Source organism: Pinus tabuliformis, chromosome J (assembly GCF_031772625.1).
Source record: "Pinus tabuliformis cultivar Carrire ecotype Pingquan chromosome J, CPIR1, whole genome shotgun sequence".
In the NCBI taxonomy this organism is placed as follows: domain Eukaryota; kingdom Viridiplantae; phylum Streptophyta; class Pinopsida; order Pinales; family Pinaceae; genus Pinus; species Pinus tabuliformis.
In genome coordinates this window covers 68,012,789-68,026,517 of record NC_142295.1, presented here as the reverse complement: position 1 = coordinate 68,026,517, position 13,729 = coordinate 68,012,789, and the positions used below count along the sequence as shown (strand labels likewise).

The 13,729-nt window shown below is 37.4% G+C and overlaps 1 protein-coding gene and 1 pseudogene across 1 annotated transcript; both read right to left on the bottom strand.

The window, feature by feature from the left end:
• Positions 1-350: 350 nt before the first annotated feature.
• On the bottom strand, positions 351-2,667 carry LOC149225547 (flavonoid 3',5'-hydroxylase 1-like). Its single transcript, XM_089377127.1, has 3 exons — positions 2,266-2,667; positions 1,493-2,044; positions 351-1,204 (listed from the first exon to the last, which is right to left on the bottom strand). Exons 1-3 carry the CDS (start codon positions 2,626-2,628, stop codon positions 587-589), a joined length of 1,533 nt encoding a protein of 510 aa, XP_089233253.1. The 5' UTR covers positions 2,629-2,667; the 3' UTR covers positions 351-586.
• Positions 2,668-11,292: 8,625 nt separating this feature from the next.
• LOC149225546 (UDP-glycosyltransferase 72B1 pseudogene) lies at positions 11,293-11,817 on the bottom strand (annotated as a pseudogene).
• Positions 11,818-13,729: the final 1,912 nt, after the last annotated feature.

Genomic DNA, 13,729 nt, shown 5'->3' with positions numbered 1-13,729 from the left:
ATTGAACCTATCTATATTATTGGCTTTGAATAAAATTTATCGGCAATTTATTGACCGTACTTATATTATTGGTTTCAAATAAAATTTATTCATCATACTTATTATTGGCTTTGAATAAAATTTATCGGCAATTTATTGACCGTACTTATATTATTGGTTTCAAATAAAATTTATTCATCATACTTATATTATTGGTTTTATAGGATAAATTATTTATCACTCCCATAAATAATTTAGTTATAAAATTGATAGTGATAAGGTTCATTGGCAATGACCATAAATTTGTTTATCACTTCCATAAATAATTTGATAGAGTTCATTGACAATACCGATAAATTTGTCTAGGGACGTAAATCTAAAAACCAAGAACATCAAATTTATCAAAAAGACCTGGATAAAACAATTCTTTCGTACATAATCGAACCACCATAACTTCAAGGGAATTTGAAAGTAAGTGCACATTATACAGCTTCAAGGGAATTTGAAAGTAAAGTGCACATATATTGAACCGCTAGGCAAACGGTAACGGGGAACAGACGTTATTTTTAACACTAACAACTTTTGGATGGTGCAGGCATATCGGTAATTAGTAGAGATGGAGAGAAAGGCGAGGAGTGGCCTTGGCGACGAGGGGCACGGCCTTCTGGAGGGCCAGGCCGAATGCTTCGTCCATATTGAGCCCCTCCTGGTTTGGAGGCACATCCCAGTTGAAGGCATGGATTAAGGACCCCAGATTGTACTCCACCATCGTAATCCCCATGCGAGTGCCTGCACAGATGCGCCTGCCTGCCCCGAACGGGATGAGCTCGAAGTCATTGCCACGAGGATCGATCTTGGAACCCACAAACCTGTCAGGATTGAACTCCTCCGGCTTCTCCCACACCTCCGGATCTCTCCCGATTCCCCAGATGTTCACCATTAGCCGAGTGTTCTTCGGAATGTAGTAACCGTCGACCTCGCACGCTTCGGTGGAGACGCGCGGGAGGCTGAGCGGTGTGGACGGGTGCTTCCGAAATCCCTCTTTGCAGACGGCAACAAAGTAGGGCAGGTTCGCAAGGTCCGACTCCTTCAGTCGCCTCTCACGCCCGATCACCGTGTCCATCTCCTGATGCACCCGCTTCAGTAACTTGGGGTTGTTGATTACTTCCGCCAATGTCCATTCAATCACGCTGCTGGACGTGTCGGTTCCTGCTGTGAATAAATTCTGCAAAACCAAGAATGTATGGATTAATGCTATGAGACAAATGCACCGATGAACAATAATTTATAATTTTTACACAATATTTACCAAGGTGTAAAGTATAAAACTCATCAGTCTAGAAGATTTCCCAAATATCATTGTGTAAGAGATTTCCTTATTATCATGATCTTATCTAATCATCCTAATGCTAAACCATGGTGGCAAAAACTGGATTAGCGAAATGCTTCTAAAGCATACTTTAAGCGAAATCCTGGCCTATCATCTAAACGTTATCAATATTCAAAACATTACCAGCAGTAGAGCTTTGATATGAACATCTGAGAGCTTCCCGCCTTGGCCATCGCAGTTGTCTCTCTGAGACATCACAACGTCTAGGAAATCGGGCTTAGACGCTCGTTGCTTGGCTGTGGACTGGTGTTCCTCTATCATCCTCTGTATGAGTGCATCCCATTTCTTGTGGAGCTTCTTCATACCCCGCTGGATGCCCTGCAAGTCCATCCACGCCACCGATGGAATGAAGTCTCCGATATTGAAGTATCCAGCGCAGGTCATGAGTTCCACCACCATGTCCTTGAACTCGTTGGCCTCGTCCCCTTCCGTCTCGAACACCCGTTTGCTCAGAATGATCTGCCCGATCATGTTGGCGGCGCAGATGTTCAGGAGGTCCGGCACATTCACCGTCTCTCCGCGCTGCGAGTGACTGAGAATATTCCGGAGCATGAAGCCCATCTCCGCGTCTCTTACAGGCTGCCAATCCTCCAACGCCTTTCCTCCCAACATGTGCATGTTGCACACCTTGCGCTCCATCTTCCACCGTCCTCCATACGCTGCCCACACCATGTCCTGAAAGGGAAAATAAAAATTAAGAAAGAAAGAAAATGATTTAAGAGGCGCACATTCCGAAAAAATTTTACAATCTAATCCATCAAAGGCAGCTGCTGAAGGAAAATTTAACTGAAATGACATTTTTGAAAGAGCATTTTCAAGCATTCCACAAGCAAGAATTTCCACGGAAACGGGAAGAATTCAATAAAAAAACCGTACAACCAGGGTACAATGAGCACCTGAGAATCGTAGGCGATGTACGTGGCTCCTGCATTTCCCGGCCGGTTGGAGAAGTTTATATCCAAAGTCTTCAGAAACGCCTTAGCTGCAGCGGGCGTGGAGGCCACAACCATGTCGGACGTCCCCAGTTTGAGATAGACAATGGGGCCGTATTTCTTATACATGTTGTAGAGAGTAACGTGAGGCATCGCTCCCAGCAATGGCAGACTTCCCACCACTGGCCATCCCGATGGCCCCGAAGGGAGGCGCCTCTTCTTGAGCTTCAAGTTCGATCTCAAAACATAACGAAATCCAATGTAGAGAGCAAGCCAAGAGAGAAACCACAACATAAACTCGTTCAAATTCAAATTCAAGGAATCCATTTCTCGACGACTGCTTCAGTGCGTCTGCGTACCTGCGAGTGTTATCTATATAGAGAATTTCCAGTTTCTCATTAGTTGGGTGGACGACCATCACGTGCACGTTAGCTGTGCACCTCATGCTCAGCTACCTCCCAATGGCCATTTTTTCCGTCTACCGATCCCCACCATTTTGTTGATAGGATCCACGACAGTTGGACAAAATCTTCTCCTGCAAAAAGAATCCACGGCATTTGTCCACGCAATAGGGCTCTTTTTAGGGTTTTTTCGTAGTTGTTTTTGAATTTTAGAAATTACACTAAAGTTTTCAAATTCATTTAGAAATTGAGTAAAGTTTTCAAATTTATTAGAAATTGAAAAACATTACTATTTTAGAATTTGTTAAAATGTAAAATAATTTTTTATATTTAAAAATATAATTTAAATAATAAAATTATTTTATTGTGATTTAAAAATTATATATCAACTAGAATGGTGTTCTTAATTCATAAAAAAATAAAGAGCATTTTGTCCTCTCAATAGGCTATTGCTTTTAGCCATTGCTTAGGCTTTTTAAAAAGATGTTTTTGAATTTTTATTTATAATTTAATTAGTAATTAATAAGATTTTCAAATTTATTTAGAAAGTGAATAAAAATTAATGGTTATAAGTTTGTTAAAATTGTATATTTCAAAATATAATTTAAATAATAAATAATATAATTTTTAAATTTTATAAATAAATATTAGTTAAAATTGTAGAATTGTGTGTTTACAAAAATTTCAAATTGAAATAGTCATTTAAATAAGAGTTGTCTTTACTGAGATTTTTTCTTTTTGGAAGTTTTTCTGATGGGTCTAATTTCTCTAAAATTGAAATCAAAACTTGATGGGTAACCGTCAAAATGCCTTAAATTTTTCAAAGTACCACATCTATATAGAGTAAAAAACAATTTAAATAATACAAATCAAAATTTCATATCAAATTTTTCCACTATATTTTAACACCAAAAAATCTAAAAAATCACGCTTAAAACAATTCCATTCAAATATAATTAATTTATAATAATTAATAATCTTTACAAATTATTAACATTGGCTAATCAAAATCTATCCTGGACACCAGTATATCGTCAGACCCCACACGATACCGATAAAAAAGAAAATTTGGAGAGTCACGACTCCTTTCTGAGGTCCCACATCTTCCATAAAGTGCCGTCTTAGGTATCTAGGAGATAATGCAGTATTTACTATTGCAGTATATTATTGATTAAATTGTGTTTTTAATATAAATAGATTCAATTTCCGATCAACCATAGTGATTAAGTTTGAATTCGAATTTAATTCAAAAATAATTAAATTTTATATATTTTAAAGACTTTTTTCTTTATCAAAACAATATTTTTTATTCAATTTTTTTTAATTTATTTTGAATTAAAATTAAACTTAACATTTTTTTCAAAACTTTTATTCTTTTCAATATTAAATATATAATAATTTTCTAATTTTAAAACTTATTTATTTAGAATCTTTCTTAATAAATACAGAGATATTTAGAAATCAATCACTCTTTTTATAATTAGTACTCTATTACAAATTAACACACTGCCACATATTTTTCCCTTTCCTATTTTCTAGGCTTTTAGGTTCCAAAAATGAAATTGGAAAATGGAGAAACAGTAAACTTTTGATTCTTTTCTATTTTTTAAAATAAAATTAAAAAATGATAAACTTTCTTATTCCACTCTAATTTTCTAATTTCTTTCCTTCTGCATAGACTCCATCCCTCCATCCCAATACTATCCTTTTGTGTAGATACTGTCATTTGCTTGCTATGTTCTTGAATGAATAATCTATCCATCTAGGTAAACTGCCAAGATTTTGGGAGTAATATTTCATTGTTGTGGTTGTTATTCCCTTCCTCTATTCTTTTGTGTAGATACTGTCATTTGCTTGCTATGTTCTTGAATGAATAATCTATCCATCTAGGTAAACTGCCAAGATTTTGGGAGTAATATTTCATTGTTGTGGTTGTTATTCCCTTCCTCTGTTATAGAATGAACAATCTGTCAGGTAAATTGCCAATAATTTGAGTAATATTTTATCAATTGACCATTTATCCTAAAAGTGACTCGAATTTCAATAAATAGTATAGTATTCATATGCAATTGACAAAGCTAACTTGGTAACTATGGTATAAACATTATAAATATTTTTATGTGATATAGTAATTTTTTTGAATAAATTGCTAATAATTTGAGTATATGGTATTCATATCAAATTGACAAATTTTCATATATTTTTTCTTTATTGGGATGAACTTGGTAACTATGGTATAAACACTATAATTATTTTTACATGATATAGTAAATTTTATTGAATAAATGGTAAATACTCAACCACTTACAATTATAATTTCTCTAATAAGATTTCTATTAAGATTTACTATAAATTATACCTTAAAAAAGAGGTAAAAAATTGCTATACTAAACTACTCTATCAATAAAATCCACAACAAGTATGTTGGTTGAAAAAAATATATTTTTACAAATTATATAATTTCTATATAATGATGTCTTTATAACTCAATTCATTATTATTAATCTTTTAATGTTTTCTTTTGATGAAAAAATTTGTTAAAAACTTAATTATATGGTCCAAAACTTTTATTTTCATCATTTTTTGTTGGCAATAATTCCTTCAAATTTAACTACAATGACTTGACCAATTTATTTTTACTATAATTAATATAAATCTCTTGAATTAAAGTCTTTTAGTAATTTCATTTTAAATAAGAGTATTAGATCATAGCATAGCCAAATTCATCAAACACTAAGATAATGTGAATGCCACAATAAGCTAGTATAGGCCACACCCATTGTAAATGCCTTAATTATATTTATATGAAAATGGTTACAATGTAAACGAGGGAAACATGGATTTTTTTCAATAAAATAATGTGAATGCCACAATAGGCTAGTATAGGTGTAATATCCCTAAATAACTCGGTGAAAACTAGACAGTAAGTAGTAATTCTTTTAAAAAGATTACGAATTAGTTTAAAAACTAATTCCTGTTATTCATAAAACTAATTATGGAGAATATTTTGGCGCATTGTGCGTGGAACCCTTCATCCTTTACACGGGTAATAACTGGTTCTTGATAACTGATTTGGGGATGAATTTTCCGAATATTGGAGATCCGGATGCCGGAGAAAGGGGTAGCAGTTTGTAAAATTTCCGTTTGTCTGGTATGCATGGAAAAGCTCTCTAGTTGTTATTCGTGCCTGGGGTTAAGGCGTGATCAACCCTCTGGACTACGCATTAAATGTCTCGCTCGTAATAGGCGGTACGAGAGGACGGCGTGGGATTCGATCCTAAGCTTCGGCTGTGAAGCAAAACTTGAGTTGTTAGACTCAAGCAGCCTCACCAGATTCTCAGATAAGGCAGTGTCGATAGCAGCATGAACATTATTATTAATGGCCAGAGCCGAACTGCCAGGTCCCGTTTGATTCTTTGGGGTTCCAGCCCTCGCGCAATGCAACCCCGATGACCCTGCTCTCTGAACGATGAGAATGATATTGCCAGGGAAGAATCCATTGAATAACGATGACGATGATATTGCTGGAGAAGAATCTATTGAATACTTAAATTATCTTTTGGAGTGAACAATGGCCACGAGCTTCTGCCTTCGGCTATTGTGTGCCCCTCTGGTGGAGGCTGGAGACGAAGTTCCGGTGCGCATCTGGGGATTCGAACCCTGGTCAGCACCGTGGGAGGAATGTTGCAGGCCTTATTGCAGGTTTGAGGGTGCTGCGTATATGCTAGCCTTGCCTGCTATCGTTGAGGACAACTAGTTGGAGGTGGAGATTGGGTACAAGTATGTGTCCATTAAAGTGGAGCCTCCTGCAACTAAATTCTGCAGTATAACCATTGACATCGACGTCCGGAAATGGTTGTTGCCCAATCGATAGGAACGACCTACAGAGAAACAAGGATTCCACCTGCAATTCCAATCATCAGTGTCAGGGCTGCTGGTCATCCACAACATGCCTCGAGAGATTGGCACTGAAACATTTGCTGGTTAATCAAATTTCTTAGAGGTTGGTTCTTGGGCGGAGGCTGGAGTTTTTCATGCGGTCCAGTCCCCTGTCAGCGCTTGTTTCAAGCTGCATTGCTGCAGCTGTTGTGCGCTCCATGTCTACAGCAGCTTCAGCTTGACGGTGATACAACTGAAGAGATAAGTATTTATGACAATCTTGGAAAACATAAGAGTTTATGCTAGTATTGTAAAATGAGTATGTGTTATTTGTTTATAGACATAGCTATTTGGGTAAGGAAGTGAATATGTGTTGTTTTGTTTAATAGCTATTGCATTTTTGGAAAAGGAAAATGCATATTAAAGGAATAGAAGTTAATATTGCATCTTGGAAAAGAGAATGCATATTAAAGGAATAGAAGTTAAAGTTTGGTCCTCTACGAATACGTGCTTGAGCGAGGGGAAAATGCTAAATAATATGATTATTTATAAATGAAATCATGATGTCAATGTTGATAATGATAACATGGACTTGTAAAAACTAATGGTTAGATCTCTTAGAGAGAAATATGCATTAGTGTGAATAAGCATTGTGAAAAGTAGAACAAGAATTTACTTGAATATATGTACTAGTTAACTAGTATATTATGCGTGCTCATGCATATGAGTAGATATTAAAAGATCTCTTTAGAGGTTGATCATTGTTTGAATAATATTGTAACTAATCTTGTTGCCAAGATTGTTGATGACTGCATTGACAGGAAACGATGGCAGATGGTGCCAAGGAAAGTGATGCTTAACATTATGGCAGGAAAAGGATTATTCGTCCATGCAGATGAGTTCAAGCTGCAGTATTGTCCATTGCTAGAACAATGATGCCACAAGGAATGTTGCATGTGGCGGTATGTAAATAAAAGATTACATGTAAATTGTATTAGCTTTTAGCTAGTTATGTGACAGCTTATGGATAATTCATTGTAAAGATTTTAATAACAATGGTTAAGGGATGGAATCCCTTATAAGCCATTGAGTGAGGGGTGAAAACCCTCACGAGCGTTTAATAATAAGATTAAACGTTTGCTGGTTTTCACCCTACGGGGTTTCCAGGGTAAATTGGTGTTCAAATGGTGTGATTGCCTTTTGTGTCCATTGATAATGATGAGTCCTTGATGATGATGGTTCTTTATTTGATGTGACAACTATAATGTCTTAGTACATGATTATCTAATATGTTTAAGGATATCAAGAAATGGATGCAAGGATTCATGAGACAGTTTATGTTATTACAGTGGTGGCGAAAGGTTATGCAATGGTTATGAAACTTACTGTCTTTGATGGCAATTTACTTGATGTAATAATGAATAGTATATCTACGGTTAATGATGATTTGTGGAGTTGTGAATTGATTAATTACTTGTGGTAATTGTATAAAAACTTCTAACTCCCTACTTTTACATGCGAGGTTATCGGGGTATGTGACAATAGGCTACACCCATTGTGAATGCCTTAATTATTTTTATATGAAAATTGTTACAATGTAAACGAGGGAAACATGTTTTTTTTTACAATGTAGATGAAAAAAATATGGGCAATTACTTCTGGTTTATTTCTAAACTACAATTAGACAAAGAACAATTTTCTACCAGATTCTCTATCCAAGATTTTCGAGGGCCTACCTTCTATCGGTATTATCTTCTTCTTACACAACCAATCCAAATTTGCTCCATTGTACCTAATCTTTGAACCTAAAGAAAATGTTAAAGGAAATTGCAAAGCTCTTTTAAGCTTGTTTGAATAACCTTTTGAAGCTTCTTTCATTCTTGAAAATTGCAAAGCTCTTTTAAACTTGTTTGAATGACCTTTTGAATCTTCTTTCATCCTTGGTACCTTTGACCCTGGGTACTTTTGACGCATTATGCTTTTATATGAGTGCAAATCTCTTGAAGCTAAGGTGAACTCAAACTTTATTGATCAACTTTATTTCATTTATTCATATTCAAAAAAATATCTTTAACATATACATTCAATTAGCTTATTCTTTTTTAATTTTCCCATTAAAAAATTATAGCATATAAAAAAGGAAAATAGTATATTATTTCATATTCAAAAAATATCTTTAACATATACATTCAATTAGCTTATTCTTTTTAATTTTCCCATTCAAAAAAATATAGCATATAAAAAAGGAAAATAGTATATTTATTCATATTCAAAAAATATCTTTAACATATACATTCAATTAGCTTATTATTTTTACGCCGTAAGGCGTTCCCTCTGAGAGGAACTCCCCTCCATGCCGCGGTGTCTCATTATGGGCCCTTAGATCGATTGTTAGACGATGGAACAAACTCTAGCCAATAGATCGTCTTCCATCCTTAAGACAGTTGTCTCTCGTTATGGGCCTTTAGATCGATTGTTAGACGATGGAATAAACTCCAGCCATTAGATCGTCTTCCATCCTTAAGACAGTTGTCACTCAATGATGGACCTTCTCCCACCACATCGCCAAGGGCCTCTTCACCTACGCCGATCTGCAAAAGCTGCCCAACGGAACAAACTTGGAAGCCATTGCCGCCCACTGCAGCCTCGTCGTCACAGGTAATTCTCACGGAGGTGGCCGCCAAGATTCCATCTCTCCCTCCACTCAGATGCCGGCCGAGTATCATCCAGTGTACATTAATGGAGTTCTTGTCTCGCATCCTGACATTCTCAATGAGGGCTGTTAGCGATCCATGGCGTCGACAAGCTGCTTCTTGATCTTGATCTTGATCACAGTAATTATGACACAACTACGGGAGCCCCTGTTCCTGCAATGATGTCACCATCACCATCATCATCAGCTAGTCCTGGTCCTGATCATCCCCTGAATGTCATAACGCCCTTCATGCTGCAAGATGTAGCGCTCAATCTTAGAGATCGCGGTTACAACATCCTCGCCTCGGCCATGCGCATAAGTCCCCTGAGCTTCTGCACCTGCAAAACCTCACCATCTTTACTCTCAGCGACGATTCCGTTTTCTCAAGCGAAGGCCAAGAATTTTCGAACAATGTGAGGTACCATGTGGTTCCCAACATGAGGCTGCCTTTGGCAGATCTGGTGCAGCTTCCGGCGGGCACAAGACTGAAGACTCTCCTCCACGGGCAATCGCTGGTTGTGAGCGACAGCAAACCCTTCTTTGTCAATTATGTGGGTATAAAGATTGCAGATGTTTTCAGCAACAGATGGATAGTCGTGCATGAGATTCTTCGGCCGCTCATAAGCTCTGTGGATCCGATGGAGTGGGCTTCCAGCGACAGCAACGAGATTCTTGGGTCCCTCTTGATGAGCTCAGAGGATCAGATGGGGTTTTACAGAAACATCAGCACTGGTGATCATCATGAGTAGTAGTAGGTCAATAAGGAGCTAAAGATTCTTTTATTTTAGTTGTTGTCTGTGTATTTGTGATGTATTTTGCCTTTGCAATTTGAGTACAATGGTATCCATGAGAAATCATGTCCAGGAAGCAAGCAATTAAATGTCTATGAATGCAGCATGTTATGTTCCTCTATCAAGAAGCCACATTTTGCTTGAACTGTAATGGAACAATGGAAATTTATATAATGGTTCTGATTCCTTTAATTCTTTTCTTTCATGGTTTCTTAATTTTCTGTATGTCAAGTATGACTTCGCGCTTTCATTTCTTTTCTCTGTCATGAGAATCTCCTTAAGCCATGGATTTTCTTTATCGATGGGAAACAACCATAGAGCTGAGATGGTTCAAAGAGAAACTAAAATGGAATGCCAATAAACGAGTAGAATTCACAGAAGAGGCCAGATCGCCATAGATACTTCATTGCCAGTAATAATAATAAACATGCCATTTCATCCAGATCCTTCAAAGAAATGTGAGGGTGCAATCTTCTGATCGAAACTAGCAAAGTCTGCTGAGCGTTGTTAAGAGCACACGTAATGAAATTCAAGATTGCAGAATATTAAGGAAATTTGATTACTAAAATGTTTTGGAATCTGCAAATCAAATTAAATTGCCTGAAAGTTATATCGTAATTCAATCACCTGAAATTTATCATAATTACAAGGATGCTGAACACCATTTAGCACTGATATTTGCCATGCATGAAGAAGTCTGCAATTTTTTGTGTCGAAGAATAGCATACAAGTCTAATGGGCTCAGAGAAGTAAATCTAGGATTATGGCACGAATGCTTATGCAACTGCGTGAGTGAACTCTCTGAATTCTGGCATGGGGTTGTGGTTCATAAAGCCTTACACCATCTGCAAAATAGTTTTAAGAGTGGATAGGTATTCAAAAATATTTGTTCCCTCTGAAAGGAACTCCCCTCCATGCCGCGTTGTCTCGTTATGGCCCTTTAGATCGATTGTTAGATGATGGAATAAACTCCAGCCATTAGATCGTCGGTGAAAAATGTTGTAGGCGGTTCAGATTATTGGAATGTCGTAGGCAGTTGAGAATATTGCGCTTTTTAGAAACCATTTTCGTGATGTTTTCCATCCTTAAGACAGTTGTCACTCAATGATGGGCCTTCCCCTCAATTTTTCCATCCCCTTCTTCATTTCCATTCCCCCTCTCCTTCCATTAATTCCCTCGCCGCTCTTTCCACTTCCTCTCTCTTCACCAATGCATCTGCACCCTTCTACGCTTCAATCCCCACCTTCATCTCCTTCACTAGAAGGAAGGCATTCATTCTCTGTTCAGCAAAGAGAGGCCAAGCGATCATCGGCACTCCATGTAAGATGCTTTCGATCGTTGAATTCCAACCGCAATGAAAAAGGAAACCGTCTGTGGATGGATGAGAGAGGATAGCAATCTGAGGCGCCCATGAATCCACCACAAATCCACGGTCCTGGATTCGAGTCTCGAAACCCTCAGGTAGAACCTCCCTCATATCTGCTTCGGTAGTCATCGTGGATTCAGTTGGAGGAGGAGGCTCCTTACGCAACACCCAAAGGAACCGCTGCACGCTTGCTTCTAGCCCCAAAGCTAGTTCCTGAATCTGATTCTCCGACAAGGTGCCGCGGCTCCCAAAAGAAACGAACAAAACTGTCGAGGCGGGCTGGTGGTCCAGCCATTTGAGGCAGCCCTCCTTCTCAAACTTCTCTTCAGATTCTGAAAGAGACAAAGCTATTAGCAGCCCAACGGGATAAATACAAGGGGTCATTTCAACAGCGCTCAGAACCTTCCTTCCTTGAGAGCTTTTATTTGTGCTGGTTCCATTTCTTGGCATGTATTTATCAGAATTCCATGAGCTTCCTGAAGCCGAAGGGAATGTTGAATGAACCAGTTGAATGAAATATCAGATCTGTCTAGAAGAGGGTCTGGCAAATCTATTCCGAGAATCGGCAGAAGGCCCATCAGAAAGAAATTATAATTAAAGTGGATGTAGTGTATATGTGATGTGGCAATGTCATGGCCTAGATTGTCAATCATATCAACTCTCTGATTAGGACGTGGTTTAATATGGGGATATGTGTTCCAACTTTTTGAATGCATGTGAAACTAAGCTGCCATGTTGTAGTCTTCTAGACTTGTGTAACTGGTTCTGTTTCCTTGGTTAAGTGCAGGTTTCAGTTGATCAAATAAAAACTGCAAATAAGTACACTGATGACACCATCTATGCTGGAGAAAAACTTATAATTCCTTGAGAGGGATATGGGAGCTCAGATTATATTTGAAAGTTTGTAGTACAGGTTGTCATGGAATGTGTATGCAGTAATTTGCACAATAGCCTCAAGTCCCCAGTCTTGATTAGATATAAGAGGTCGTCCAGTCCAGTTTGAGTTTTGGATTGTTTATGGTAGGTTATCTATCACAAATTTTAAGGAAATATGTGATAAGCCAGTTGGAAATGTATTTGTTTTGTTTATACAGGTTTCTTTTAGATTTGTTACTCAGGGGCATGATGTCATGTTCTAGAGATACCCTGTCCATGTATCTTTACTATCTCGTAAAATGCAAGTTGAATGCTAATCATGCCAGAGTCCAGTGATTCTTTGGAAACTCATGTAGCAAATGGGTGATTGGTGTTCCCTGCATGACAATGCTACCCTGCATTTATTAATAAGCTTTATCGTTGTATGGAACTCTTGTATTTTGGTGAGTGGTCTGACTCTATTTATCAAGTATCTTTATTCTTTGTTCCACCTTATTGTAGAGCATTTCTTAGCGTAGTCGCTGTTCAGCTTTTTGAATGCATGTGAAACTAAAGTTGCCATCTTGTTCCCTTCTATCCATTGTATAAGACTTGTGTAATTGGTTATGTTTCCTTGGTTGAGTGCAGGTTTCAGTTGATCAAATAAAATCTGCAAATAAGTACACTGATGACACCATCTATGCTGGAGAAAAACTTATAATTCCTTGAGAGGGATATGGGAGCTCAGATTATATTTGAAAGTTTGTAGTACAGGTTGTCATGGAATGTGTATGCAGTAATTTGCACAATAGCCTCAAGTCCCCAGTCTTGTTTAGATATAAGAGATCGTCCAGTCCAGTTTGAGTTTTGGATTGTTTATGGTAGGTTATCTATCACAAATTTTAAGGAAATATGTGATAAGCCAGTTGGAAATGTATTTGTTTTGTTTATGCAGATTTCTTTTAGATTTGTTACTCAGGGGCACATTGTCATGTTCTAGAGATACCCTGTCCATGTATCTTTACTATCTCGTAAAATGCAAGTTGAATGTTAATCATGCCAGAGTCCAGTGATGCTTTGGAAACTCATGTAGCAAATGGGTGATTGGTGTGCCCTGCATGAAAATGCTACCCTGCGTTTATTAATAAGCTTTATCGTTGTATTGAACTCTTGTATTTGGTGCCTCCAGAATTATTAATTTCCAACCCATATTGCGATGTGAATGATTAGTATTTGTCATTTGGTATGCATAACAAGCTTTAACTTCTTTTGATAATAAAAAATGCAGGCTGCATACTGGCATTTGCCTCTCAATTGGACTATTTAATGGTTATTTTCCACAAGTAAATAAACAGTGTTCATTTCATGCATGTGAAACTAAGCTGCCATGTTGTTCCCTTCTATCCATTGTATAAGACTTCTGTAACTGGTTCTGTTTCCT

Bases quoted from the DNA above. Each gene is read 5' to 3' on its own strand.
- LOC149225547 (XM_089377127.1), bottom strand. From the start codon at position 2,628: ATGGATTCCTTGAATTTGAATTTGAACGAGTTTATGTTGTGGTTTCTC. The intron at 2,045-2,265 runs GTGCTCATTGTA...TTTCCCTTTCAG, and splicing joins ACATCGCCTACGATTCTCAG to GACATGGTGTGGGCAGCGTA. The intron at 1,205-1,492 runs GTAATGTTTTGA...TTGGTTTTGCAG, and splicing joins ATATCAAAGCTCTACTGCTG to AATTTATTCACAGCAGGAAC.